We start from the raw sequence: 27,889 nt of genomic DNA on the forward strand, positions 1-27,889 counted from the left end.
TTCTGACTGGACCAGCTCCCCCATATTTTCCTGTCTTCTCTTATTGGGGGAGATATGATTGAGCTGGTGTTCCCTTTCTCCTCCTTCCCCATCCCTTCTCCTCTCTCTCCTCCTCTCTGTGGAGGAGGGTCTCCTCTCCTGTGTTCTAGATGCCAACCTGTTAGCTCAGTAGTGAGGTCTCCTCTCCTGTGTTCTAGATGCCAACCTGTTAGCTCAGTGGTGAGGTCTCCTCTCCTGTGTTCTAGATGCCAACCTGTTCGCTCAGTGGTGATGACTGTGTGTGTGATACATCAACTCGATTTGTTGTGATAGTAGTAGGTGGGTCCGAACACCCCAATCCCCCTCTATCCCACCAGCCTCCCCCTCTATCCCACCAGCCTCTCCATCTATCCCACCAGCCTCTCCATCTATCCCACCAGCCTCTCCATCTATCCCACCAGCCTCTCCATCTATCCCACCAGCCTCTCCATCTATCCCACCAGCCTCTCCATCTATCCCACCAGCCTCTCCATCTATCCCACTCAGCCTCTCCATCTATCCCACTCAGCCTCTCCATCTATCCCACCAGCCTCTCCATCTATCCCACCAGCCTCTCCATCTATCCCACCAGCCTCTCCATCTATCCCACCAGCCTCTCCATCTATCCCACCAGCCACTCCATCTATCCCACCAGCCTCTCCATCTATCCCACCAGCCTCTCCATCTATCCCACCAGCCTCTCCATCTATCCCACCAGCCTCTCCATCTATCCCACCAGCCTCTCCATCTATCCCACCAGCCTCTCCATCTATCCCACTCAGCCTCTCCATCTATCCCACTCAGCCTCTCCATCTATCCCACCAGCCTCTCCATCTATCCCACCAGCCTCTCCATCTATCCCACCAGCCTCTCCATCTATCCCACCAGCCTCTCCATCTATCCCACCAGCCTCTCCATCTATCCCACCAGCCTCTCCATCTATCCCACCAGCCTCCCCATCCCCATCTATCCTACCAAGGTACTTTAGCATTGTTTTAGCTAGCCCGTTAATATTAGCATCTGATTTGGCTGTGTAGCCTGTTTGCTAACCTGTTAATTGTTAGCGTAGCGTGTGAACGTCTGCAGTGTTAGTGTATGCTGATGACAAGCACATCAGTTCAGTGTATTTATTGAGTTCTATTAAAATCCTGCTCCTCTCCTGTAGCCTGTCACTGTCTAGTACTACGACCTTATCTTTTAATGAGGACTTGATCCCCCCCCCCCCCCCCCCCCCCCCTGTATGAGTCCCAAATGGCACCCTATTCCCTACCTAGTGCACTACTTTTGACCGGAGGCCTATGGGCGGCATCTCTCTGCAGTCATGGCTGCATTTAGTTTTTCCAAATCACACCACACGTTGAGGTATATATTTTCTCACGCCGTGGTAGAGCAGGACTGGTTTGTGACGTCACCTAGCTTGGTGGTCTGCTCTCATTCTCATCTGTTAACCAAGGTTACACTCTATCTGCATCCCAAATGGCAACCCTTATTTACTGCACTACTACCCTATGGGCCTTGATCAAAAGAAGTGCACTTCAAAGAGAGCAAGGTGCCATTGGCCATAGGGTCTGGTTAAAAGTAGTGCACTTCAAAGGGGAATAGGGTGCCATTTCTCCCTTTGACACTCATTCACAGTGTGAGAAAGTGGGAACGAGAGAGAGATTCCTTCAGTCTCTGTTGGAATGACGGCTATTACCAGGAGTTTCTCCGGTGCCGTGTTCGCTCATCCTGATCTGAACCTCTCAACACCCTTAGATGGACCAGAACAGGGAAATAACTAGAGCGTTCCCGCGCAAGGTGATTGGTCGGCCAATTAAAACCTACGGAACATCTAGGCTTGGCGAAGGAATCAATATGAAGTAGCTGCCGTGATCATTAGGCTCCACACAGGACACGTTATTTCCTTTTAGTTGATATCCTTCCTCAGGGAGTCCCTCCTCGGGGGAAACTCAATGAGCGGGAGAACGAGAGAGATGGGGAGAACGAGGGAGATGGGGAGAACGAGGGAGATGGGGAGAACGAGGGAGATGGGGAGAACGAGGGAGATGGGGAGAACGAGGGAGATGGGGAGAACGAGGGAGATGGGGAGAACGAGGGAGATGGGGAGAACGAGGGAGATGGGGAGAACGAGGGAGATGGGGAGAACGAGGGAGATGGGGAGAAATCTGTACTGTTGTCTATCTTACACTATATCTGTATCTATGGTCCATCTCATATCACTGTCTTTTACAGGCCTGTGATTCATTCCTCAGTGACTTTCAGCCACCTCTTTCCCTTTCTCTCTCTCTCTCTGTGTAAATAGTCATTACCAGTCAGTAGGCCTCTCTAACCTTCTCTCTTTCTCTCCAGGCTGGCAAGAAGGACAGGAGTGATGCTCTGAACACTGCCATCGACAGGATGACCAAGAAGACTAGGGACCTTCGCAGACAGGTTGGTACAACTTCCTTTTCTTCTCCAGAGACCTCTGCTGATAGGTTGATTTTCCTCCCCCTCTCCTCTTCCGGTCTCCTCCTCCTCCCTCCTTGTTTGTTCCCTTTATCCTCACATGAATTCTCCAGAGACCTCCACAGACAGGTTGGTCCAACTCCCTCCCAGTCCTTCTCCAGAGACCTCCACAGACAGGTTGGTCCAACTCCCCTTCTCTTCCTTCCTCCCATCCTTCCTTCTCTTGTTCTCGTTCTCTCTCCGTCCTCCCAGTCCTTCTCCAGAGACCTCCAGAGACAGGTTGGTTTTACAAAATATTTAGTTTCTCTACCAGAGGCTTTCTGTTCTCAGGTACACCTAATATAACTGTCCTGCTGTCTGACTCCTCTTTCTCGATCTGACTCTCTCCTCCTGTGTAGCTGCGTAAGGCGGTCATGGATCATGTTTCTGACTCGTTCCTGGAGACCAACGTTCCTCTGCTGGTTTTGATCGAAGCAGCAAAGAACGGGAACGAGAAGGAGGTGAAGGAATACGCCCAAGTGTTCCGCGAGCACGCCAACAAGCTCATCGAGGTACGTTACCTAAAATTACACAAACATCTTGGATGTTTAATTCAAATACCGGAGTTGATGTGTCTTCAGAAAATATCATGTGTTGAAGTTAGGGATGGACTGAAGGATGGGGACATTACTACACTGATCTCAAATATAAATGCAACATGCAACAACTTCAAATATTTTACTGAGGTACAGTTCAAATAAGGAAATAAGTTCAATTGGGAATACAGATATGCATCTGTTGGTCACAGATACCTTAAAGGTAGGGGCGTGGATCAGAAAACCAGTCAGTATCTGCTGTGACCACCATTTGCCTCATGCAGCGCGACACGTCTCTTTCGCATAGAGTTGATCGGGATGTTGATTGTGAAGTGTTGTCCCACTCTTCAGTGGCTGTGAAGTTTCTGGACATTTGCGGGAACTGGAGCATGCTGTTGTACACGTCTATCCAGAGCATCCCAAACATGCTCAATGTGTAACATGTCTGAGTATAAAGGCCAATGGAAGAACTGGGGCATTTTCATCTTCCAGGAATTGTGTCCAGATCCTTGAGACATGGGGTCAAGGGTTATCGTGCTGAAACATGAGTGACGGCAGATGAATGGCACGACAATGAGCTTCAGCATCTCGTTACGGGATCTCTGTGCGTTCGGGAGAGGCGAAGGTCGAGAGCCATGCGCCCTCCGAAACACGACCCCGCCAAGCTGCACTGCTTCTTGACACACTGCTCGCTAAACCCAGAAGCCAGTCGTACCAATGTGTCGGAGTAAACACCGTACAACTGGTGACTGATGTCAGCGTGCATGCGCCCGACCCGCCACAAGGTGTCTCTAGAGTTCGATGGGAGAAGGACATCTCGGCCGGCCAAATTCTTCCCTAACCCGGACGACGTTGGGCCAGACCCTATGGCCTCATGGGTCTCCAGGTCGCGCCGGGCTGTGACACAGCGCGGGATTGACCCTGGGTCTGTAGTGATGCACTCGGGAGGTCTAGATTGTCCTTATGTCCACAGCACAAGGTGCACCTGTGTAATGATCATGCTGTTTAATCAATCAAATCAAATGTATTTTATATAGCCCTTCGTACGTCAGCTGATATCTCAAAGTGCTGTACAGAAACCCAGCCTAAAACCCCAAACAGCAAGCAATGCAGGTGTAGAAGCACGGTGGCTAGGAAAAACTCCCTAGAAAGGCCAAAACCTAGGAAGAAACCTAGAGAGGAACCAGTCGATGTGGGGTGGCCAGTCCTCTTCTGGCTGTGCCGCGTGGAGATTATAACAGAACATGGCCAAGATGTTCAAATGTTCATAAATGACCAGCATGGTCGAATAATAATAAGGCAGAACAGTTGAAACTGGAGCAGCAGCACGGCCAGGTGGGCTGCGGACAGCAAGGGTTTAATCAGCTTCTTGATATGCCACACCTGGTCAGGTGGATGGATTATCTTGACAAAGGAGAAAAGTTCACTAAAAAAATATGTGAATACAATTTGAGAGAAATGCATGTGCATATGGAAAATTTCTCATTTTATTTCAGCTCATGAAACATGGGACCAACGTTTTACATGTTGCGTTTTTATTGTTGTTCAGTATAAATGCTAACCCCGAATAGAAAACCGTAGAGCTTGGTTGTCTGGTTCCTCCGTGTTCTAGGCCCCTATCTGGTTCCTCCGTGTTCTAGGCCCCTATCTGGTTCCTCCGTGTTCTAGGCCCCTGTCTGGTTCCTCCGTGTTCTAGGCCCCTGTCTGGTTCCTCCATGTTCTAGGCCCCTGTCTGGTTCCTCCGTGTACTAGGCCCCTGTCTGGTTCCTCCGTGGGTTGTGTGCCCAAGGTAGAAGGCGCTAGGATCAGCTTGCCCTCCAAATCTCAACCTTAACCCTTTTTGGGAAAGAAACACATCACATCTTAATTCATGTTCTAGCTTCATGATTCATCTTGGAACATTTTATTTTTTAAACTCCCTTGTTGTTCTTTTACACTGACTATACAAAACATTAAGAACCTCTGGTCTCTCCATGACATACACTGACCAGGTTAATTCAGGTGAAAGCTATGTCACCGTTATTGATGTTACTTGTTAAATCCACTTAAATCAGGAGACGGGTTAAAGAATAATGTTTAAACCTGGAGAAAATTGAGACATGGAATTGTGTATGCGTGCCATTCGGTGGGGGAACGGACAAGACAAAATATTGATGTGCCTTTAAACAGGGTGTGGTAGTAGGTGCCAGGCGCACCGGTTGGTGTCAAGAACTGCAACGCTGCTGGGTTTTTCACGCTCAACAGTTTCCTGTGTGTATCAAGAACGGTCCACCACCCAAAGGACATCCAGCCAACTTCACACAACTGTGGGAAGCACTGGAGTCAACATGGGCCAGCATCCCTGTGGAACACTTTTGACACATTGTAGAGTCGATGCCCCGAAGAATTTAAGCTGTTTTGATGGCGAAAGGGGGGTGCAACTCAATATTAGCCAGGTGTCCCTGTGGCTTTGAGGCTGTTCCGAGGGCGAAAGGGGGGTGCAATTCAATATTAGGAAGGTGTTCCTGATGTTTGATATACTCGGTGTATGTTGGGAACAGAACAATAGACGATAGGCCAGTAGCTAGCACCCAGTCTAAACAAATCCCCTGTTGTGCTGCTGGGTTGCAGCGCTGTGTAAAGTGTGTGTGTGTGTGTTGTAATTCATTCAAAAAGATATTTGCCATGGTATAGCCTAGCTGACAATACACCAACATAGGCCTCTCTATATATACACGCACACGCGCCTTTGCAGACTGCTTGTCGGATTCGGTCTTTTACGATTATTACATGTCACACTGTGATGTTAAACTATTTAAATCTTGATCAACCTGGCCAGATTGTACAAATTATTATTTTTTTGCTTCAGTTCGGTCACATTCTGCGAATCGCTTGAGTTGTCTACGTCTTTCCCATACAAACTTTGTCCGAACTCGGAATCAAATATGCCCCCCCCCCCCCCCCCCCCCCCCCCCCCCAAACAAAATAAAATGGTCGCTGTGGTAAAAAGTTTATTTTCATTTTGTGATTTTCCTCAATTTTTCAGGTAGCTTTGATTTTCAGATGTCTCTATGAAAAGATAATTAGGGAAGTTGTTCTTGCACAGCATGTAAACATTTTAAAATCAAGCTGCTATAGTAATCTGACTTCACAATCATCGTATTGTTTGCGTGCGCCGTCCGTGTTCCTATTGGTCAGTCACCGGGCTCGGCTCAGAACACGATAAAGACTCGACGTTTCGGACACTAATAGAACTTTGCCAGAGCCTACAACCAAACGCAGAGGTATTTCATCGGCAGACCTCTAGACCCTGTCGCACTGAAAGAGCTGTCTGGGACGGTAACACCGTGGCATAAGGACAGCTAAAATCATACAGTCTGCAAAGGCCTTTGTCAACAGGCTTAAGCTTTCTGGAAGCGGCTGCAGCATCAATCTGATGTTCTGGTCCCATTTGGTGCCCTATTCCCTATTTAGTGCCCTACTTTTGACCAGGGCCCGTAGGACTGGTGCACTGTATTGGCAATAGGTTGCCATTTGGGCCTCAGCCATGGCGTTGTGGATTGAGTCGTCAGACGACAGAAAGACAAACACTTTGTCTTATCAGTATGGCTGGTCACAGCTGCGGAGCCCACTTTAAGCCTCCCTTGCTTTCCCCAACCTCCCCCTGCCTGACAAGGTTAAGTGGTGCCTCAGGGGACGGGGATTCATTGTCTCAACAGTTTGATCTCCATCTACCTACAACTTATTGACAGACTGAGACCGGCACAGGAACAAAATTACCTCTTTCCCCCGCTGTCCACCAACCGGTGGGTTGTGTTCTGAGTACCACAGTGATATTCAGACAGATATATTTATTTTTAAAGCGGGCCTTTTTTTGCATCACCCTCTTTCTTGAACGCTCCCCCCCCCCCCACCACCACCATCCCTCTTTCTCACGCTCACTCATTAGTTCTCTCTCATGCCTGCTTGCTCGCTCGCTCGCTCTCTCTCAATTCAATTATAAGGGTGTTTTTTTGGCATGGGTAACATACTTGCTTTGGCAAGATAAACATACATTTTAAATAAAGTAAACAAACAAAATGTACATTGCAGTCAAATGTTTCAAAAGACGTTCAAAATGTTGTCAGCGATGAACAGTTTCTATTGGCTCATCCACCTGGATAAACCATATAAATAAATAAATAAATAAATAAATAAATAAATAAATAAATAAATAAATAAATAAATAAATAAATAAATAATATATAAATAAAATAAACCAGGTTTTTCTTTTGTTAAATTCTGCATACATGTTTTGTTTTACATAGCAAAAATTTTAGTAATTCTGATATTTTCAGAAATACAAAAGTATGTGGACACCTCTTCAAAAACGAGTGGATTCTGATATTTCAGCCGCACCTGTTGCTGACACGTTTAATTAAATCGAGCACACAGCCATGCAATCTCCATAGACAAAACATTGACAATAGAATGGCCCCATACTGAAGAACTTGAAACTTTCAACGTGGCACCGTCATAGGATGCCACTTTTCCAACAAGTCAGTTCAAAAAAAAATTGTGCCCTGCTAGAGCTGTTCCTACATCTAGTGGAAAGTCTTCCCAGAAGAGTGGAGGCTGTTATAGCAGTAATGTTCCTACATCTAGTGGAAAGTCTTCCCAGAAGAGTGGAGGCTGTTATAGCAGCAATGTTCCTACATCTAGTGGAAAGCTTTCCCAGAAGAGTGGAGGCTGTTATAGCAGTAATGTTCCAACATCTAGTGGAAAGCCGTCCCAGAAGAGTGGAGGCTGTTATAGCTACAATGTCCCAACATCTAGTGGAAAGCTTTCCCAGAAGAGTGGAGGCTGTTATAGCAGCAATGTTCCTACATCTAGTGGAAAGCCTTCCCAGAAGAGTGTAAAAAGAAAGACCGTAAACCCCACCCCTCGGCTACCCTGTCCATCCTACCTCTCTCTGTAAACCCCACCCCTCAGCTGTCCATCCCACCTCTCTCTGTAAACCCCACTCCTCAGCTACTCTGTCCATTCCACCTCTCTTTGTAAACCCCACCCCTCAGCTACTCTGTCCATCCCACCTCTAGCTGTGGGGTGGGGTTTACAGAGATTCTATCCATCCCACCTCTCTCTGTAAACCCCACCCCTCAGCTACTCTGTCCATCCCACCTCTCTCTGTAAACCCCACCCCTCAGCTACTCTGTCCATCCCACCTCTCTCTGTAAACCCCACCCCTCAGCTACTCTGTCCATCCCACCTCTCTCTGTAAACCCCACCCCTTAGCTACTCTGTCCATCCCACCTCTCTCTGTAAACCCCACCCCTCAGCTACTCTGTCCATCCCACCTCTCTCTGTTAACCCCACCCCTCAGCTACTCTGTCCATCCCACCTCTCTCTGTAAACCCCACCCCTCAGCTACTCTGTCCATCCCACCTCTCTCTGTAAACCCCACCCCTTAGCTACTCTGTCCATCCCACCTCTCTCTGTAAACCGCCCTTTTATGAATCACATAAATTCTGAACCTGTCTAATCACATCGTATCTACAGATTTTAAGTTAATGGTAAATAGTATTATTTTGTTGTTTGACTATAGTTATCGAAATCTCCCAACAGGGCTGTTTTGAAGGACTAATTTTAGATAAATGTGACTTATTTGATCCTTTCCTGAACCTGTGACCAGAAACAAGCTACATGGTGGCAATACAAAATGAAGTGATCTATTGATTCTCTTCGTAGCAAAATCTGCAGAGCTGAGATGGTTGTATGCCACACGTGTAACATTCTATTTGTGGCTATTTATTTTTGCCCATCTTAAAGGGTAAACAAGTTACCCACCGTCTCCCCATTTCTACTTGTCTCCTCTGTTGTTGTTTTTGTGTGATAATGCTGCAGTCAGTTGGGTGTAATTTTAGATAGAGCAAACATTTCTATGTGTTTGTGAACTTCAAATGTGACAACTCCACCAACTCCCATACCTCAACTGGAATGCCATCCAGCCCTGTAGTTTTTCTCCCTAGCCTAAAGGCTTTCATTGTATCAAGAAGTTCCTCTGCAATTTCTCTCACAAGTTTTTCTGTACGGTGCTGTGCTCATTTTACACTATTATTATTATTAGGGGAAGATTCCTTAGTTAAGTTTGTGGAAATGGAGGAGACTCTAAAGAGAACTTATGCTTAAGGACAGTTTTATTTGGTGAATCATAGATAAATATATATATATATTGCAGTTCTATGTTGAAGATTCAAAGTATTTGGTATATTTTTCAACATTTCAATTCATTTCATTTTTTATAATACATTATACTTGATCTTTCTTGAATAAGTTCCTCCATTTATTTTTTTGATTTTCCTCTATGGTACAGTTTGTATTGCCGTACTGTTAGTCCCTCTTATTACTTTTGTTAACATGAACTATTTTGACTGAAATTCATTGGTTTAAATATGAGGTTTGAATTGCGTGGCCTCTAAAGGCACATTTAAAAGTGTCCCATACAATAAGGGGATCTTCTGTACCTATGTTATGTTGGAAAAAATCTGTTTTAGAAATTCTTCTGTCCAAGTTTTAAAAAAATATATAAAAAAAGTTGTCAACCAATCGGCTTTGATTAAATGTCCAATATCCCCGCCCACGAGGAAATGCTGTCAGTGTTATGTGGATGCTGATTATTTGATGGTCCGACCGCGTTCTTCCCCCGCCAACAGCTTTACTTATTTTACTATTGGCGCCGAATGATACAATACAGTAGACTAATGATACAATACAGTAGACTAATGATACAATACAGTAGACTAATGATACAATACAGTAGACTAATGATACAATACAGTAGACTAATGATACAATACAGTAGACTAATGATACAATACAGTAGACTAATGATACAATACAGTAGACTAATGATACAATACAGTAGACTAATGATACTATACAGTAGACTAATGATACAATACAGTAGTCAAGTCCGCTCACTTGATTTAAGCCTCTATGTATATCTCATGAGGTCGTGTTTTCAGCCTACATGTAGCCACTAGTTCTAATGTTTCCACCATCTTGATAATTTCCCCAAGTGCATGATGGGGGATTTCCTTTACGATCCACTGGGGGCTATTTAAAAAGGTACAATATCCTGTTGCTTTTTTGAGTTCCATTGATTAATAGGTATAATTTCAAAGGAGGTGGATCGTCATTATTTGTACCATTTTATAGGTTAATGAGCCAAATATGTTTGTCTAATAGCATATTTTAAAATGATCCACCTTTCGGATCTACAGTTTCCACATTCTGATAAACTATTTTTTTTTTTATTGTTGCCCATGACAGAGATGTCTCACTTCCAATCCTTTTTCCAGACAACCTCATCTGTAATTATAGTGAGTTTCTAATAAACAATAATATATTATATTCCTTTTAGCCAGGTAGTCTTTTTTAAATAATCTGCTAAGCCATTACAATTATCAACTAGCTATACTTATTTCACCACTTACCATAATGAAGTTCTGTTTATCCTTACCATGATATAGGCCTTAATACAGAGAGAGGTGGGATGGACAGAGTAGCTGAGGGGTGGGGTTTACAGAGAGAGGTGGGATGGACAGGGTAGCTGAGGGGTGGGGTTTACAGAGAGAAGTAGGATGGACAGGGTAGCCGAGGGGTGGGGTTTACAGAGAGAGGTGGGATGGACAGGGTAGCTGAGGGGTGGGGTTTACAGAGAGAAGTAGGATGGACAGGGTAGCCGAGGGGTGGGGTTTACAGAGAGAGGTGGGATGGACAGGGTAGCTGAGGGGTGGGGTTTACAGAGAGAAGTAGGATGGACAGGGTAGCCGAGGGGTGGGGTTTACAGAGAGAGGTGGGATGGACAGGGTAGTTGAGGGGTGGGGTTTACAGAGAGAAGTAGGATGGACAGGGTAGCCGAGGGGTGGGGTTTACAGAGAGAGGTGGGATGGACAGGGTAGCCGAGGGGTGGGGTTTAGTCTTTTTCCCATCATAATCAACATCTTAGACACCCTGAATGTATCCATACTTACCAATGCCAGCAGAGTCTCTGAGTGACATCTATCCGTGTAGCTGTACCATTTTAATATATGTCCTGCGAAAAGTTGTCCCCTGATGCCATCGTACCACACCCCCCCTGTACCCGTAACGCTCCTTCAGCATCCTAAACACACCTTCAACCGCAGATGGGTGTGGTCCAGGTAAGAAATGAAGACTGCGTCATTAGACCCGTTTCAGTGCTGCCACCTCTCAAGCCCCTAGACAAGAACCCTATAAGCCTTAGGCTTATGACCACGAGAGGAGCATCCTCTTAAAGAAATTAGACACAAAACAAATGGAAAAAGGGGGGGCGGGCGGGGGGGGGGGGGGGGGAAAGAGAGAACAATTTTCCCTCTAAGCTGCGTGTGCAGTAGCCACAGAAATATCAGCCAATGAGACTCAACAAGATTAAACTTCACTCCACTTTCTGGAGCAGTGGTCCCCAGCCGGTTGATCGCCGTCTCCGCCGTATTTCCAGGCTCTTGGTGATTGGTGCTCCTGATTCAGTTGCCACGCCAACTTTTGCCGTTTTGAACCATTTTCATGTGTCTGAAGGTACGAACCAGGCCTGCCGTTGGCCAATCGGATGACTCGGATGACAGTCTCTGCAGTAACGTAACGGGCATAAAAGAAAACTACAGCGAAGTTGATACTGTGAGATTTCAAAGTGTTTAAAGCCATGTCTAGAGCGAGACTGTCAACGATGACAGCAAAGAGCTGCTGTTTTTGAGTGAGTTTAAGTTCTTTCTCGGCACTGTCAAAACTTTTTTTTTATTTTTTTTAAAGCCATTAAATGTACAATTCTTCCTATTTCCACTCAGTGCTACAATCACTTCAGCAGTAATGAATGAGTAGGAAAGTGTATCTATTGGCCTGCGATATATTAGCAGCTTTTTTTTAACATCCAGGAATATTTTGACTTCCTCTGTTCATAACTCAGTGTGACTGGAGTCTCCCCATCAGATAGACTGTGTGTCCTGTTTTGGTCAGTGGAGGAAAGGGAGGGAGGGATGTTGAGTGGTGGACCCTCAGTCAGCTGCTCTCTCGAGAGAGACTGACCATCAGATGCAGGCACCATCAGTCCAGTAAAATTGAAGTATGAAAGTAAATAATTTAAGTAATACAATGAATCTATTACCGGTGTGATCATATAGCCTACCTCAAATTTTGAAATATAATTTTTTGAAAATGTCCCGAACAACAATGCATTGGCAGGTAAATTCAAACGAAGCCAGTATGTTGGTGATAATGTATTGGGCCTATAGCTTACAGAACAAACCTCATTGCTACAGTATATTTTTTTGTCTTGTTAAAAAAAATAATCTGAGAGCTAGATCTCAGCTTGCATTTTGACTCAAAGTGATCATGACTCGACCTCCCGGGTGGCGCAGTGGTTAAGGGCGCTGTACTGCAGCGCCAGCTGTGCCATCAGAGCCCTGGGTTCGCGCCCAGGCTCTGTCGTAACCGGCCGCGACCGGGAGGTCCGTGGGGCGACTCACAATTGGCCTAGCGTCGCCCGGGTTAGGGAGGGCTTGGTCGGTAGGGGTGTCCTTGTCTCATCGCGCACCAGCGACTCCTGTGGCCGGCTGGGCGCAGTGTACGCTACCCTCTGACTATTGCCTACTTGGGCTTGAATAAGCCGTCTCAAAATACAACGCTGCCTCTTCAAGACAAAAAAAAGTCACGCTTTTCAAAGCTGTCTAGAAACGTACACGTTTCTGTAGGAAGCAAATCACTCCCCTATTGCCGACATCAAATGATCTATAACTGGGCTAATAACTCACTAACTAGCAAAGGATATGAACAAAATATGCACATGCAGCTCTCACTTTGATCTCAAAACAAGCGCATCTACTCACGACTGCTCATGCTGTAAACACAGTACTCCCGTACCCAGGTGCACGGTGTTTCCTCCGGCGCATTGGTGCGGCTGGCTTCCGGGTTGGATGTGCGCTGTGTTAAAGAAGCAGCGGCTTGGTTGGTTGTGTATCGGAGGACGCATGACTTTCAACCTTCGTCTCTCCCGAGCCCGTACGGGAGTTGTAGCGATGAGACAAGATAGTAGCTACTAAAACAATTGGATACCACGAAATTGGGGAGAAAAAGGGGTAAAATTCAAAAAAAAATAAAGTGATCATGACTCAGAAAATGTTGACCACTTCTAGAGTTTTCCCTGTTAACACTATCAATGTTTCCCTTTACTGTGGCAATTGTGATTGAATCAAATCAATATAAGCCACTTTAAATGCAGCACACCGAAACGCATTGTTTGTTGTAGGCAGAACGCATCGGAGTAGAATTCTATTACATTGACAGGCCTGACTCAGCCCTGTACTCTACACAGACCGGTGCGTCATTACCAATCGGAGCTGCAGTAGGCCTATATGCAAATAGACCATTTCCTTATATCAGTCTATGCCATTTACTTTGAACTGGACTGTGTTTACAGCATGAGCAGTCGTGAGTAGATGCGCTTGTTTTGAGATCAAAGTGAGAGCTGCATGTACATATTTTGTTCATATCCTTTGCTAGTTAGTGAGTTATTAGCCCAGTTATAGATCATTTGATGTCGGCAATAGGGGAGTGATTTGCTTCCTACAGAAACGTGTACGTTTCTAGACAGCTTTGAAAAGCGTGTCAGGTATGACTTTTTTTTGTCTTGAAGAGGCAGCGTTGTATTTTGAGACGGCTTATTCAAGCCCAAGTAGGCAATAGTCAGAGGGTAGCGTAATTTGTCCTTCTCTCTCATTATGGTATGGGATTTTTTTTGTAAAGTGGTTTCTTACATCAAACACACAATTTTCAGTCACCTCCTTGTCTGAGGGACAAGAGGATTAACCGGCTTTTTTTTTCCTTAAAAAGTCTCTTGTTAACCACACTGGCTGCTACTGTAGTCTGAATGGTAGAACAGCTATTTCCATGTTAAAATGTTTATGGGATGCATTTTTCTGCATTGTTTTATGATGGTAGGTCACTCTGGTAGGTAGGTCTACATTATGATCAAACAGCCACAGTAGCCTACTTGGCCACTGTTAAAGCTGTAACGTAAAGAGGGTACATCCTCAGTGTTCACAGTAAACGACGTGTCCACAGTAAACGCCGTGCTGGAAGTTGCACAGAATTTTTCACAAAATTCAAGCTTGTGTTTAGCAGACCTGAAATTTTGTTCCTTGCCGAAAATAATTAAGAGGGAACATTGCTGAGACATAAATACAGAGACAACAGCAAAACGTAGAACATAGTACTAATGACAATATAACTACTTATATCATCATCCACTGTCAGCATAATTAAAGTACTGCGCTAATTGTCCATATACAGCGACTTGTTATCGTCTTTGACTTTACAAGCTGGCTGTGGTGGAATACAACGAAGGAAAGCCATATCGGGCCATTTCCTTCAGTTCATTTGGATCCGTTTGCCAAAAGAATACACAATCAGCAAAAAACAGGCCTCACTTTATTCAAATTCCTCCAATCACAATAGGGGAAAGGCCTTGGTTCAGAATGTCAGTTACTGTTGCCGTTACCTATTTAATTTAGCATACTGTTAGTTTGACCCAGTGTTAATTTACCAGCTGCTAGCGGACGGATTCAACCGGCCCTGGCGACCATAGACTGATTGCTGATGTGCATCGTCGCGATGTTGAATCCTTTACAGCTTTAAAAAAATATATATATCTTATCACCTTATTAAATGAGTCAATCTCAAAATGTTTCGTTCCGATTCACAGCGGCTAGGAGAGTCATCACATTATGACAATGTTCAGACTTCATCTGTACAGTGTTTTAACAATGTACAAATAGTAAGGGTATATAAATAAACAATTTCATTTTTTACATTTTATTTTATTTATTTATTTTAAATATTGGTGGTATAATTCAGACCCCCTAAACAAGGGGACTGGAATTGGTGAATACGTGTACAAAATGATCCTCTTCCCCTAAAAGCACGATGGTCATTACTTTTTTTTACATGATAGTGGCGGTTAACTTGACCCCCCCCAGACTATCGTTTTGAGATCGAGTTTCAGTCGTGGGATATTTTTGTTGTTGCTTTAAACCCTGCGTTCTATCTCTCCCTAGAGAGAGAGAGAGAACATGAAATCTGTTCCCCCAAGTGACATTTTAAAGTAACCTCACTTGTCCCTATAGATTGTCCGTGACCGAACCCTCGCCATTTCACTGTGGGCCATGGGGCTACCGTGGGCGCTGAAGCAGGAGAAGATGGGTGGAAGCCGGTGAGGAATCAGGGGAAATGGGTCCGGAGGAACAGGGTTCCTAGGGGCTCACGCTGTCAGCAGTGGCATTAGGGGATGACACAACCAGAAGCACCTTGACGCTTGAACCATGCTGATACAGGAGATTGAGAGAGGTGGGGGGGTTGGATGCCATTGTTTTCTGTTGCAATGATTGTTGTGAATTGACTGCTTGTCAGAATACGTGTTTCCCTCCCTGTGGTTCTGGTAACTTGGATGCCGGTTTCCCTCCCTGTGGTTCTGGTAACTTGGATGCGTGTTTCCCTCCCTGTGGTTCTGGTAACTTGGATGCCGGTTTCCCTCCCTCTGGTTCTGGTAACTTGGATGCCGGTTTCCCTCCCTCTGGTTCTGGTAACTTGGATGCCGGTTTCCCTCCCTGTGGTTCTGGTAACTTGGATGCCGGTTTCCCTCCCTGTGGTTCTGGTAACTTGGATGCCGGTTTCCCTCCCTGTGCTTCTGGTAACTTGGATGCCGGTTTCCCTCCCTGTGGTTCTGGTAACATGGATGCCGGTTTCCCTCCCTGTGGTTCTGGTAACTTGGATGCCGGTTTTCCTACCCGTGGTTCTGGTAACTTGGATGTCGGTTTCCCTCCCTGTGCTTCTGGTAACTTGGATGCCGGTTTCCCTCCCTGTGGTTCTGGTAACTTGGATGCCGGTTTCCCTACCCGTGGTTCTGGTAACTTGGATGTCCTTTTCCCTACCCGTGGTTCTGGTAACTTGGATGCCGGTTTCCCTCCCCGTGGTTCTGGTAACTTGGATGCGGGTTTCCCTCCCCGTGGTTCTGGTAACTTGGATGCGGGTTTCCCTCCCCGTGGTTCTGGTAACTTGGATGCGGGTTTCCCTCCCCGTGGTTCTGGTAACTTGGATGCGGGTTTCCCTCCCCGTGGTTCTGGTAACTTGGATGCGGGTTTCCCTCCCCGTGGTTCTGGTAACTTGGATGCCGGTTTCCCTCCCCTTGGTTCTGGTAACTTGGATGCCGGTTTCCCTCCCGGTGGTTCTGGTAACTTGGATGCCGGTTTCCCTCCCTGTGGTTCTGGTAACTTGGATGCCGGTTCACCTCCCTGTGGTTCTGGTAACTTGGATGTACCCGGAGAGGAATGTTTCTCTGGCATAGAATACACAACAAGCCGACTAGCTAGAGAAACTATTCTACTATAGGCTTGTCAATGTTCTATTCATTACTCGTCAAAATAAATATTAAATATTTTTAGGGGCGTGACGGAAATTATTCTGGTCACGGCGTCAGTTAAATTGACTGCAGCGGTAACACTGGTGCACTATACAGGGGAGGAGGTATCCATTTGGGCCTCCACTGTAAACCAGCGATTGTACTACACATGGTCTTCAATAGTTAATGCACCTTTTCTCATCCTAATGTTTCTGGAGCCGCTCTTCTGCTATGGCAGCCACATCTTACAGCGCACTCTGCCAATATCTAATCAACCAAAATATTTGTCTGTTAGATTTTTATTTTATAGCGTTGAAATGCCTCATTTCCAAAGCAACTGTGTGTGTGTGTGTGTGTGTGTGTGTGTGTGTGTGTGTGTGTGTGTGTGTGTGTGTGTGTGTGTGTGTGTGTGTGTGTGTGTGTGTGTGTGTGTGTACTGTTGCTTTGGAAACGAGGCATTTCAACGCTATAAAATACAACAGACAAATATTTTGTGTATATATATATACACACACACAGCAGTATGTGGACACCCCTTAAAATTAGTGGATTTGGCTATTTCAGCACACATCCATGCCAACTCCATAGACAAACATTGGCAGAGGAATGGCCTAGAGCTGCCCCCGGTCAACTGTAAGTTTCCATGGCCGCGCACACAAGCTTAAGATCACCATGTGCAATGCCAAGCGTCGGCTGTGGTGGCGTAAAGCTCGCCAACTTTGTACTCTGGAGCAGTGGAAACGCGTTCTCTGTAGTGATGAATCACGCTTCACCATCTGGCAGTCTGACGGACGAATCTGGGTTTGGCGGATGCCAGGAGAATGCTACCTGCCCCAATACATAGTGCCGAATGTAAAGTTCGATGGAGGAATAATGCTCTGGGCCTACTTTTCATGGTTCGGGCTAGGCCCCGGGATGAATTTTCAAGGTTTCAAGGGAAATCTTAACACTACAGAATACAATGACATTCTAGACTTTTCTGTGCTTCCAACTTCATGGCAACATTTTGATGAAGGCCCTTGTTTCAGATTGGCAATGCCCCCAATGCACAAAGCACAGTCCATACAGAAATGTTTTGAGGTCGGTGAGGAAGAACTTGACTTGCCTGCACAGAGCCCTGACTTTAACCCCATCGAACCTTTCGGATGAATTCGAACAACGACTGCGAGCCAGTCCTTAACGCCCAACATCAATGCCCGACCACACTAATGCTCTTGTGGCCGAATGAACTCAGCAATGTTCCAACATCTAGTGGAACGTCTTCCCAGAAGAGTGGAGGCTGTTTATAGCAGCAAAGGGGGTCCAGCTCCATATTAATGCCCATGTTTTTGGAATGAGATGTTGGATGAGCAGGTGTCCACATACTTTTGGTAGTATAGCTGTAGATTAGATGCAGAAAGGGAAACATATTGTTTCTGCTGCCTCTAGACCATCTTCTCAAAGGTTTACTAGGCAGGGAGAGCGGGGGAGACTGGGGAGGGTTTACTAGGCAGGGAGAGACTGGGGAGGGTTTACTAGGCAGAGAGACTGGGGAGGGTTTAGTAGGCAGGGAGAGACTGGGGAGACTGGGGAGGGTTTAGTAGGCAGGGAGAGACTGGGGAGGGTTTACTAGGCAGGGAGAGACTGGGGAGGGTTTAGTAGGCAGGGAGAGACTGGGGAGACTGGGGAGGGTTTACTAGGCAGGGAGAGAGGGAGAGACTGGGGAGGGTTTACTAGGCAGGGAGAGACTGGGGAGGGTTTACTAGGCAGGGAGAGACTGGGGAGGGTTTACTAGGCAGGGAGAGACTGGGGAGGGTTTACTAGGCAGGGAGAGACTGGGGAGGGTTTAGTAGGCAGGGAGAGCGGGGGAGACTGGGGAGGGTTTACTAGGCAGGGAGAGAGGGAGAGACTGGGGAGGGTTTACTAGGCAGGGAGAGACTGGGGAGGGTTTACTAGGCAGGGAGAGAGGGGGAGACTGGGGAGGGTTTACTAGGCAGGGAGAGACTGGGGAGGGTTTACTAGGCAGGGAGAGACTGGGGAGGGTTTACTAGGCAGGGAGAGCGGGGGAGACTGGGGAGGGTTTACTAGGCAGGGAGAGAGGGGAGGGTTTACTAGGCAGGGAGAGCGGGGGAGACTGGGGAGGGTTTAGTAGGCAGGGAGAGACTGGGGAGGGTTTACTAGGCAGGGAGAGACTGGGGAGGGTTTAGTAGGCAGGGAGAGACTGGGGAGACTGGGGAGGGTTTAGTAGGCAGGGGAGACTGGGGAGGGTTTAGTAGGCAGGGAGAGCGGGGGAGACTGGGGAGGGTTTACTAGGCAGGGAGAGAGGGAGAGACTGGGGAGGGTTTACTAGGCAGGGAGAGACTGGGGAGGGTTTACTAGGCAGGGAGAGAGGGGGAGACTGGGGAGGGTTTACTAGGCAGGGAGAGACTGGGGAGGGTTTACTAGGCAGGGAGAGACTGGGGAGGGTTTAGTAGGCAGGGAGAGCGGGGGAGACTGGGGAGGGTTTACTAGGCAGGGAGAGAGGGAGAGACTGGGGAGGGTTTACTAGGCAGGGAGAGACTGGGGAGGGTTTACTAGGCAGGGAGAGAGGGGGAGACTGGGGAGGGTTTACTAGGCAGGGAGAGACTGGGGAGGGTTTACTAGGCAGGGAGAGACTGGGGAGGGTTTACTAGGCAGGGAGAGACTGGGGAGGGTTTACTAGGCAGGGAGAGAGGGGAGGGTTTACTAGGCAGGGAGAGCGGGGGAGACTGGGGAGGGTTTACTAGGCAGGGAGAGCGGGGGAGACTGGGGAGGGTTTACTAGGCAGGGAGAGAGGGGGAGACTGGGGAGGGTTTAGTAGGCAGGGGAGAGAGGGGGAGACTGGGGAGGGTTTAGTAGGCAGGGGAGAGAGGGGGAGACTGGGGAGGGTTTACTAGGCAGGGAGACTGGGGAGGGTTTACTAGGCAGGGAGAGCGGGGGAGACTGGGGAGAGTTTAGTAGGCAGGGGAGAGAGGGGGAGACTGGGGAGGGTTTAGTAGGCAGGGGAGAGAGGGGGAGACTGGGGAGGGTTTAGTAGGCAGGGGAGAGAGGGGGAGACTGGGGAGGGTTTAGTAGGCAGGGGAGAGAGGGGGAGACTGGGGAGGGTTTAGTAGGCAGGGAGAGACTGGGGAGACTGGGGAGGGTTTAGTAGGCAGGGGAGACTGGGGAGGGTTTACTAGGCAGGGAGAGACTGGGGAGGGTTTAGTAGGCAGGGGAGAGAGGGGGAGACTGGGGAGGGTTTAGTAGGCAGGGGAGAGAGGGGGAGACTGGGGAGGGTTTAGTAGGCAGGGAGAGACTGGGGAGACTGGGGAGGGTTTAGTAGGCAGGGGAGACTGGGGAGGTTTACTAGGCAGGGAGAGACTGGGGAGACTGGGGAGGGTTTACTAGGCAGGGGAGAGAGGGGGAGACTGGGGAGGGTTTAGTAGGCAGGGGAGAGAGGGGGAGACTGGGGAGGGTTTAGTAGGCAGGGGAGAGAGGGGGAGACTGGGGAGGGTTTAGTAGGCAGGGAGAGACTGGGGAGGGTTTAGTAGGCAGGGAGAGACTGGGGAGGGTTTAGTAGGCAGGGGAGACTGGGGAGGGTTTAGTAGGCAGGGGAGAGAGGGGGAGACTGGGGAGGGTTTAGTAGGCAGGGAGACTGGGGAGGGTTTAGTAGGCAGGGGAGACTGGGGAGGGTTTAGTAGGCAGGGGAGACTGGGGAGGGTTTAGTAGGCAGGGGAGACTGGGGAGGGTTTAGTAGGCAGGGGAGAGAGGGGGAGACTGGGGAGGGTTTAGTAGGCAGGGAGAGCGGGGGAGACTGGGGAGGGTTTAGTAGGCAGGGAGAGCGGGGGAGACTGGGGAGGGTTTAGTAGGCAGGGAGAGACTGGGGAGGGTTTAGTAGGCAGGGGAGACTGGGGAGGGTTTAGTAGGCAGGGGAGACTGGGGAGGGTTTAGTAGGCAGGGGAGACTGGGGAGGGTTTAGTAGGCAGGGGAGACTGGGGAGGGTTTAGTAGGCAGGGGAGAGAGGGGGAGACTGGGGAGGGTTTAGTAGGCAGGGGAGAGAGGGGGAGACTGGGGAGGGTTTAGTAGACAGGGGAGAGAGGGGAGGGTTTACTAGGCAGGGAGAGACTGGGGAGGGTTTACTAGGCAGGGAGAGCGGGGGAGACTGGGGAGGGTTTACTAGGCAGGGAGAGACTGGGGAGGGTTTAGTAGGCAGGGAGACGGGAGGGTTTAGTAGGCAGGGAGAGAGGGGGAGAGTTTAGTAGGCAGGAGAGAGGGGGAGGGTTTAGTAGGCAGGAGAGAGGGGGAGGGTTTAGTAGGCAGGAGAGAGGGGGAGGGTTTAGTAGGCAGGAGAGAGGGGGAGGGTTTAGTAGGCAGGGAGAGCGGGGGAGACTGGGGAGGGTTTAGTAGGCAGGGGAGAGAGGGGGAGACTGGGGAGGGTTTAGTAGGCAGGGGAGAGAGGGGAGGGTTTACTAGGCAGGGAGAGACTGGGGAGACTGGGGAGGGTTTACTAGGCAGGGAGAGCGGGGGAGACTGGGGAGGGTTTACTAGGCAGGGAGAGACTGGAGGGTTTAGTAGGCAGGGAGACTGGGGAGGGTTTAGTAGGCAGGAGAGGGGGAGGGTTTAGTAGGCAGGAGAGAGGGGGAGGGTTTAGTAGGCAGGGAGAGAGGGGGAGGGTTTAGTAGGCAGGAGAGAGGGGGAGGGTTTAGTAGGCAGGAGAGAGGGGGAGGGTTTAGTAGGCAGGGGAGACTGGGGAGGGTTTACTAGGCAGGGAGAGACTGGGGAGACTGGGGAGGGTTTACTAGGCAGGGAGAGCGGGGGAGACTGGGGAGGGTTTACTAGGCAGGGAGAGACTGGGGAGGGTTTAGTAGGCAGGGAGAGACTGGGGAGGGTTTATTAGGCAGGGAGACTGGGGAGGGTTTAGTAGGCAGGGAGAGAGGGGGAGAGTTTAGTAGGCAGGAGAGAGGGGGAGGGTTTAGTAGGCAGGAGAGAGGGGGAGGGTTTAGTAGGCAGGAGAGAGGGGGAGGGTTTAGTAGGCAGGGAGAGAGGGGGAGAGTTTAGTAGGCAGGAGAGAGGGGGAAGGTTTAGTTGGCAGGGAGAGAGGGGGAGGGTTTAGTAGGCAGGGAGAGAGGGGAGGGTTTAGTAGGCAGGAGAGACCCCGGAGGGTTTAGTAGGCAGGAGAGACTGGGGAGGGTTTAGTTGGCAGGGAGAGAGGGGGAGGGTTTAGTAGGAAGGGAGAGAGGGGAGGGTTTAGTAGGCAGGTGAGACTGGGGAGGGTTTACTAGGCAGGGAGAGCGGGGGAGACTGGGGAGAGTTTAGTAGGCAGGGGGAGACTGGGGAGGGTTTAGTAGGCAGGAGAGAGGGGGAGGGTTTAGTAGGCAGGGAGAGAGGGGGAGGGTTTAGTAGGCAGGGAGAGAGGGGGAGGGTTTAGTAGGCAGGGAGAGAGGGGGAGGGTTTAGTAGGCAGGGAGAGAGGGGGAGAGTTTAGTAGGCAGGGAGAGAGGGGAAGACTGGGGAGGGTTTAGTAGGCAGGGAGAGCGGGGGAGAGTTTAGTAGGCAGGAGAGAGGGGGAGGGTTTAGTTGGCAGGGAGAGAGGGGGAGGGCTTAGTAGGCAGGGAGAGAGGGGAGGGTTTAGTAGGCAGGAGAGACTGGGGAGGGTTTAGTAGGCAGGAGAGACTGGGGAGGGTTTACTAGGCAGGGAGAGCGGGGGAGACTGGGGAGAGTTTAGTAGGCAGGGGGAGACTGGGGAGGGTTTAGTAGGCAGGAGAGAGGGGGAGGGTTTAGTAGGCAGGGAGAGAGGGGGAGGGTTTAGTAGGTAGGGAGAGAGGGGGAGGGTTTAGTAGGCAGGGAGAGAGGGGGAGGGTTTAGTAGGCAGGGAGAGAGGGGGAGGGTTTAGTAGGCAGGTGAGAGAGGGGGAGGGTTTAGTAGGCAGGGAGAGAGGGGGAGGGTTTAGTAGGCAGGGAGAGAGGGGGAGGGTTTAGTAGGCAGGGAGAGAGGGGGAGGGTTTCGTAGGCAGGGAGAGAGGGGGAGGGTTTCGTAGGCAGGGAGAGAGGGGGAGGGTATAGTAGGCAGGGAGAGAGGGGGAGGGTATAGTAGGCAGGGAGAGAGGGGGAGGGTTTAGTAGGCAGGGAGAGACTGGGGAGGGTTTAGTAGGCAGGGGAGAGAGGGGGAGACTGGGGAGGGTTTAGTAGGCTGGGGGAGACTTGGGAGAGTTTAGTAGGCTGGGGGAGACTGGGGAGAGTTTAACAGGCAGGGGGAGACTGTGGAGAGTTTAACAGGCAGGGGGAGATATGCTGCTTCCTTCACTGCCTTGAGGTACTTATGCTCTGAATCCAATTTGAACTCTCCTCTCCTGTCTCTATTTAGACATGAAAGACAAATAGACAATTGCTCAGTGAATGTTTGAATGGCTCTGTGGATGGACGAGGGTGGATTAAATAGGCACTGGTTTCTCTCCTCTCTATAATCATGCCAGCAACTACCAGCTAATGGTAGCTAGCAATCCCAAACACATCATATACATACAGGGGTGCTTATATTTATCGTGTTTCACTGCATGTACAAGGTGCACGTGTGTGTGTGTGTGTGTGAGGTGTAAAATAGTCATGTATTTTTTAGCATATCCCAACTCCCCCTGAGACGCCCTTGGAGAGGCTCATCACGGCCAGGGGGAGCCAATATTTACGACAATCCTGTAGCAAGTAGAGTTAAGTGCCTTGCTCCAGGGCAGATCAATGTGGGATTCGAACTAGCAACCTTTTGGGTTACTGTCCCAACGCTCCAACCTTTAGGTGTGTGTGTGTGTGTTCACGTTTTTTTTTTTTTTTTTTGTCTGTGTCCAGTATGAAGTTACAGGCATAATGATTGGATGGGTATCTGCTAGCAATTACAGTACCATAGACCTCCATTCATTATGCTAACGCTAGTTGGTGACACACAACAAGTTCATCTGATTTTGGGGAAGTCAATAAAGGGCCTCATTGCCAAAATCCCAATGTATCCCTTTAAGCTCCAGAGGGAATAGAGCTGTGATTTGTCACCTTGTGATTTCTTTACCCTGTTCTAGGGTTGAAAAATACCCGGGAACTTTCAGTAAATTCCCTTGTCTTCCAGAAATCCCGGTGGGAAGTTTCCTGTAATCAGGAGGGAATATACAGGAATCTGTAATCCTCCAAACAGGAATCTGTAATCCTCCAAACAGGAATCTGGAATCCTCCAAACAGGAATCTGGAATCCTCCAAACAGGAATCTGGAATCCTCCAAGCAGGATTTCTGGAAACCAGGGAATTTATTGAAAGTTCACGAAATTTTGCATCACGACAATGTATCCCTTTAGGTAAAAAAAGAGGAGATATATTAAAGGCAGTTGACAGCCCTAAACTTGCCACACTGGCAGAGTACCGTAGTTCACCTGTACCACAGAACACATCCAGTGTGCCAGCTAGACTCCTTGTCCCTGACTGCCTGCCACCTCAATAGGCCAGGCAGGGACAGTGTAGGTGTTACTCGTCAGCAGTACAGCCAGGCGACCAGTCACCCAGGAGACCAGTCACCAAGGCAACCAGACAGTAGCATGCTCAGTAACCATAGAGATAATGATCTATTTAATTACATGCGAGTGTCTGCAGAACGTCGTAATGACTCGTCACCTCTCGCTGTGTATAATGACTCATTTTATAATCAGAGATGTAGTTTAACTTCAGGAGCATTTTAAATGTACACTGAAACAATTCAATAAATGCAACATGTAAAGTGTTGGTCCTATGTTTGATTAGCTGAAATAAAAGATCCCATACACACGAGAAAAAAAAATTTGTGCACAAATTTGTTGCACATCCCTGTTAGTGAGCATTTCTCCTTTGACAGATGTGGCATATCAAGAAGCTGATTAAACAGCATGATCATTACACAGGTGCACCTTGTGCTAGAGATGAGGCCACTCTAAAATGTGTAGTTTAGTCACACAACACAATGCCACAGATGTCTCAAGTTTTGAGGGAGTCTACAAATGGCATGTTGACTGCAGGAATGTCCACCAGAGCTAATGGCCTGGTACTCAGGGCTCTATTGTCCCTCCATCAGGTCCTAATGGCCTGGTACTCAGGGCTCTATTGTCCCTCCATCAGGTCCTACTGGCCTGGTACTCAGGGCTCTATTGTCCCTCCATCAGGTCCTAAGGGCCTGGTACTCAGGGCTCTATTGTCCCTCCATCAGGTCCTAATGGCCTGGTACTCAGGGCTCTATTGTCCCTCCATCAGGTCCTAAGGGCCTGGTACTCAGGGCTCTATTGTCCCTCCATCAGGTCCTACTGGCCTGGTACTCAGGGCTCTATTGTCCCTCCATCAGGTCCTAAGGGCCTGGTACTCAGGGCTCTATTGTCCCTCCATCAGGTCCTACTGGCCCGGTACTCAGGGCTCTATTGTCCCTCCATCAGGTCCTAAGGGCCTGGTACTCACGGCTCTATTGTCCCTCCATCAGGTCCTAATGGCCTGGTACTCAGGGCTCTATTGTCCCTCCATCAGGTCCTAATGGCCTGGTACTCAGGGCTCTATTGTCCCTCCATCAGGTCCTAAGGGCCTGCTACTCAGGGCTCTATTGTCCCTCCATCAGGTCCTAAGGGCCTGGTACTCAGGGCTCTATTGTCCCTTTAAACACTGACATCAATGCAAATTCATTCAAAAAATCACATCAAACATTTATCATCAAACAGTATCATGTGCTTAAAACTCACCTTTCTGTGATGATCAATTTGAAGAAAGAAGTTTAACATCAAGGGCAAACTGAGTGTACAACATGGTACTTGTGGGTGTTGTTTTCGAAGCCTAACACAAAACGAAATGGACAGAGCTTTCTAAGTTGACGATTCGTTCAAAACACCCATATGTATATTAGAGCCGATGCATATTCATAGGCTTAGGAACTCAAGCCCTTAAACAAAAAACACTGAATTTAACACTGATTGTACTCTTATGCAAAACGTAGTCTAACACATTATGCATGGCAGAAAAATATAAAACACAAACTGATAAAAAAAAAATAAAAAAAAATGTCTTTGGTCTAGCCTATACTCCAAAATGTAAAACACATTTGAATAATCTCCTTTTTGAGGGTGGACTGTATTATGCATACTGGATGGACTGGTTACCTTATGCTACGCCCCCGACATGCCTATCCATGAGTCTGGGAGAGAACATATAGCTCTAGTTGATGCTGTCGGTTCATTAATTGTGCAGAGTGGCTTACAATTAGTATAGCCTAGTAATAATATTTTCATAATTAAAATTGGGTGAAACGTTACCTTTTTAGCTATAGAGAATATCTCACCAGCAAGCGTGTCCATCTCTTCCTCCCTCTCCTATTTCCCTTTCTCCATTGTGCAGAGAGAGGGGCTTTCAACAGTTTTGTAGCGAAATATGTTTTGTCATGATAGCACGTCACTATCGATTGTTCCCAAACCGATTTCACTTGATTTCCCTATATTAAGTACTGGGTAGCTGCAGGAACAGGGGTTGGAGAGCCATACAGAGTTTGAGCAGAATATCAGCTGTCTCGCAGCGACCTGACAAGGTAAACATCTGTCGTTCTACCCCTCAAAGACCACTTATCGGTTTCCGGTTTCCGGTTCACGGAGGACACACTGTTCTTAGGCCGTCATTGTAAATAAGAACTTGTTCTGACTGACTTGCCTTCTTTAAAAAAAAATAATAAAAAGGTTAAATAATATATATATATATATATATATATATATATATATATATATATATATATATATATATATATATATATATATCGTTAGTTAGTTGGCTAATATTACGTTGAATTTGACATATTAACTATATGCTAACACAAACGTTTATTGACTTGACATTGTTAGTTCTACGTCCTCAAACAGTAGTTGATGTTTGGAGTGAAATACATGTTATATTTATTTCTCAGCTGCTCATATGAAGCACAGCTCCGCTATTCGAGTACATACGGATTGCATGCCCCCCCCCCCCCCCCCCCCCCCCCCCCCCCCCCCCCCCCCGCTCAATGTAAATGAAAACAAATTTAACATACAATGGTTCCTCCTATTTGAGATTTGCGTCACACTGCAGCACTCCACACACACAGAAAACGTTTGACCTCTGTCATTGCCAACAAAGGGTATATAACAAAGTATTGAGAAACTTTTGTTATTGACCAAATACTTATTTTCCACCATATTTTGCAAATAACTTCATAAAAAATCCTACAATGTGATTTTCTGGATTTTTTTTTTCTTCTCATTTTGTCTGTCATAGTTGAAGTGTACCTATGATGAAAATTACAGGCCTCATCTTTTTAAGTTGGAGAACTTGCACAATTGGTGGCTGACCAAATACTTTTTTGCCCCACTGTATATCCGCCATGTTGTCAACATTAGTCAGAGTAGCATTATAAATATTCACTTACCTTTGATGAACTTCATCAGAATGCACTCCCAGGAATCCCAGTTCCACATAAGTTTGTTTTATTCGATAATGTCCATTTATGTCAAAATAGCTCCTTTTGTTATGACATTCAGTCCAGTAATCCACATTCATGAATCGCGTTCACTAGTTTCTGACAAAGTCCAAAATGTTCCGTTACAGTACGTAGAAACATGTCAAATGATGTATGGAATCTATCTTTAGGCTGTTTTTAACATAAATCTTCAATAATGTTCCAACCGGAGAATTCCTTTTTGTTTTCAGAAAGGAAGTGGAACGCAGCTACCTTTCACGTAGAGTCGACGGAAACGTTCCGAACCCCTTTGGTAGCACGAGAGGAGGCCAGAGATGATACTTCTCTTCCCTATGCTAGCAAGGATTTTGTAGTCCTCCCTCAATTCCTCAGATCGCCTAAAAAGTTTGTTAAACCCTACGTGAGAGACGATGGTGTCAATATTGGAGTAGTTTGCCAGAATCATGGGCAGGGGGGAGGTGAAGTCATGGACACGGACTCCTGGGTTACAGTGGACCTTGGTCGGTCCACAGATCGCAGGCTTGCTAAAACCTCTCACCATCGAGCTTCCCACAATGATGGTGGTCGTGGTGGAATCGGATGGGGGCGTGACCTGCTGAACTGTAGTCGCCATAGGGGAGGGTGCCACTGGGTTGCCTGTTGGTATACATCCAGGATCCGTGCTGACTCCCGGGGCTCAAGCGGGGAAAAGCTGTTTTGACATCAGCTCTTCACAGATAGATGAAGGGTGGCCAGACTGCCTCCCTGATCTCCTACACCTTGCAAGTGTCCAGTCTCCCATGGGCTGCGGAGTTGAGCTTAACGTCTGTCCGTTGTATTGGGACAGTTCAATACTGCCTGACTCATGGACAGCTTTGCTATAGGAGGAATTAAAACTAAGATTTGGTTTGCCTGTGTTACATCAAGGTTGGTGTACTTAGAATGCAGGTAATCCTTTTCTCTTATCCAAGCTAACAGCCAGAGAATCT

At 47.8% G+C, this 27,889-nt stretch overlaps 1 protein-coding gene across 4 annotated transcripts in view; it reads left to right on the forward strand.

Moving 5' to 3' along the window:
* Window positions 1–27,889, forward strand: part of LOC110504468 (catenin (cadherin-associated protein), alpha 1) — a 230,378-nt gene that overhangs the window by 119,130 nt on the left and 83,359 nt on the right. For all 4 annotated transcript variants that reach the window (XM_036969563.1, XM_036969564.1, XM_036969565.1 and 1 more), the window contains exons 9-10: window positions 2,368–2,448; window positions 2,862–3,014. In XM_036969563.1, the coding sequence (XP_036825458.1) occupies window positions 2,368–2,448; window positions 2,862–3,014 (234 nt within the window). The remainder of the gene's footprint in view (window positions 1–2,367; window positions 2,449–2,861; window positions 3,015–27,889) is intronic.

This window comes from Oncorhynchus mykiss, chromosome 31 (assembly GCF_013265735.2).
Source record: "Oncorhynchus mykiss isolate Arlee chromosome 31, USDA_OmykA_1.1, whole genome shotgun sequence".
Taxonomy (NCBI): domain Eukaryota; kingdom Metazoa; phylum Chordata; class Actinopteri; order Salmoniformes; family Salmonidae; genus Oncorhynchus; species Oncorhynchus mykiss.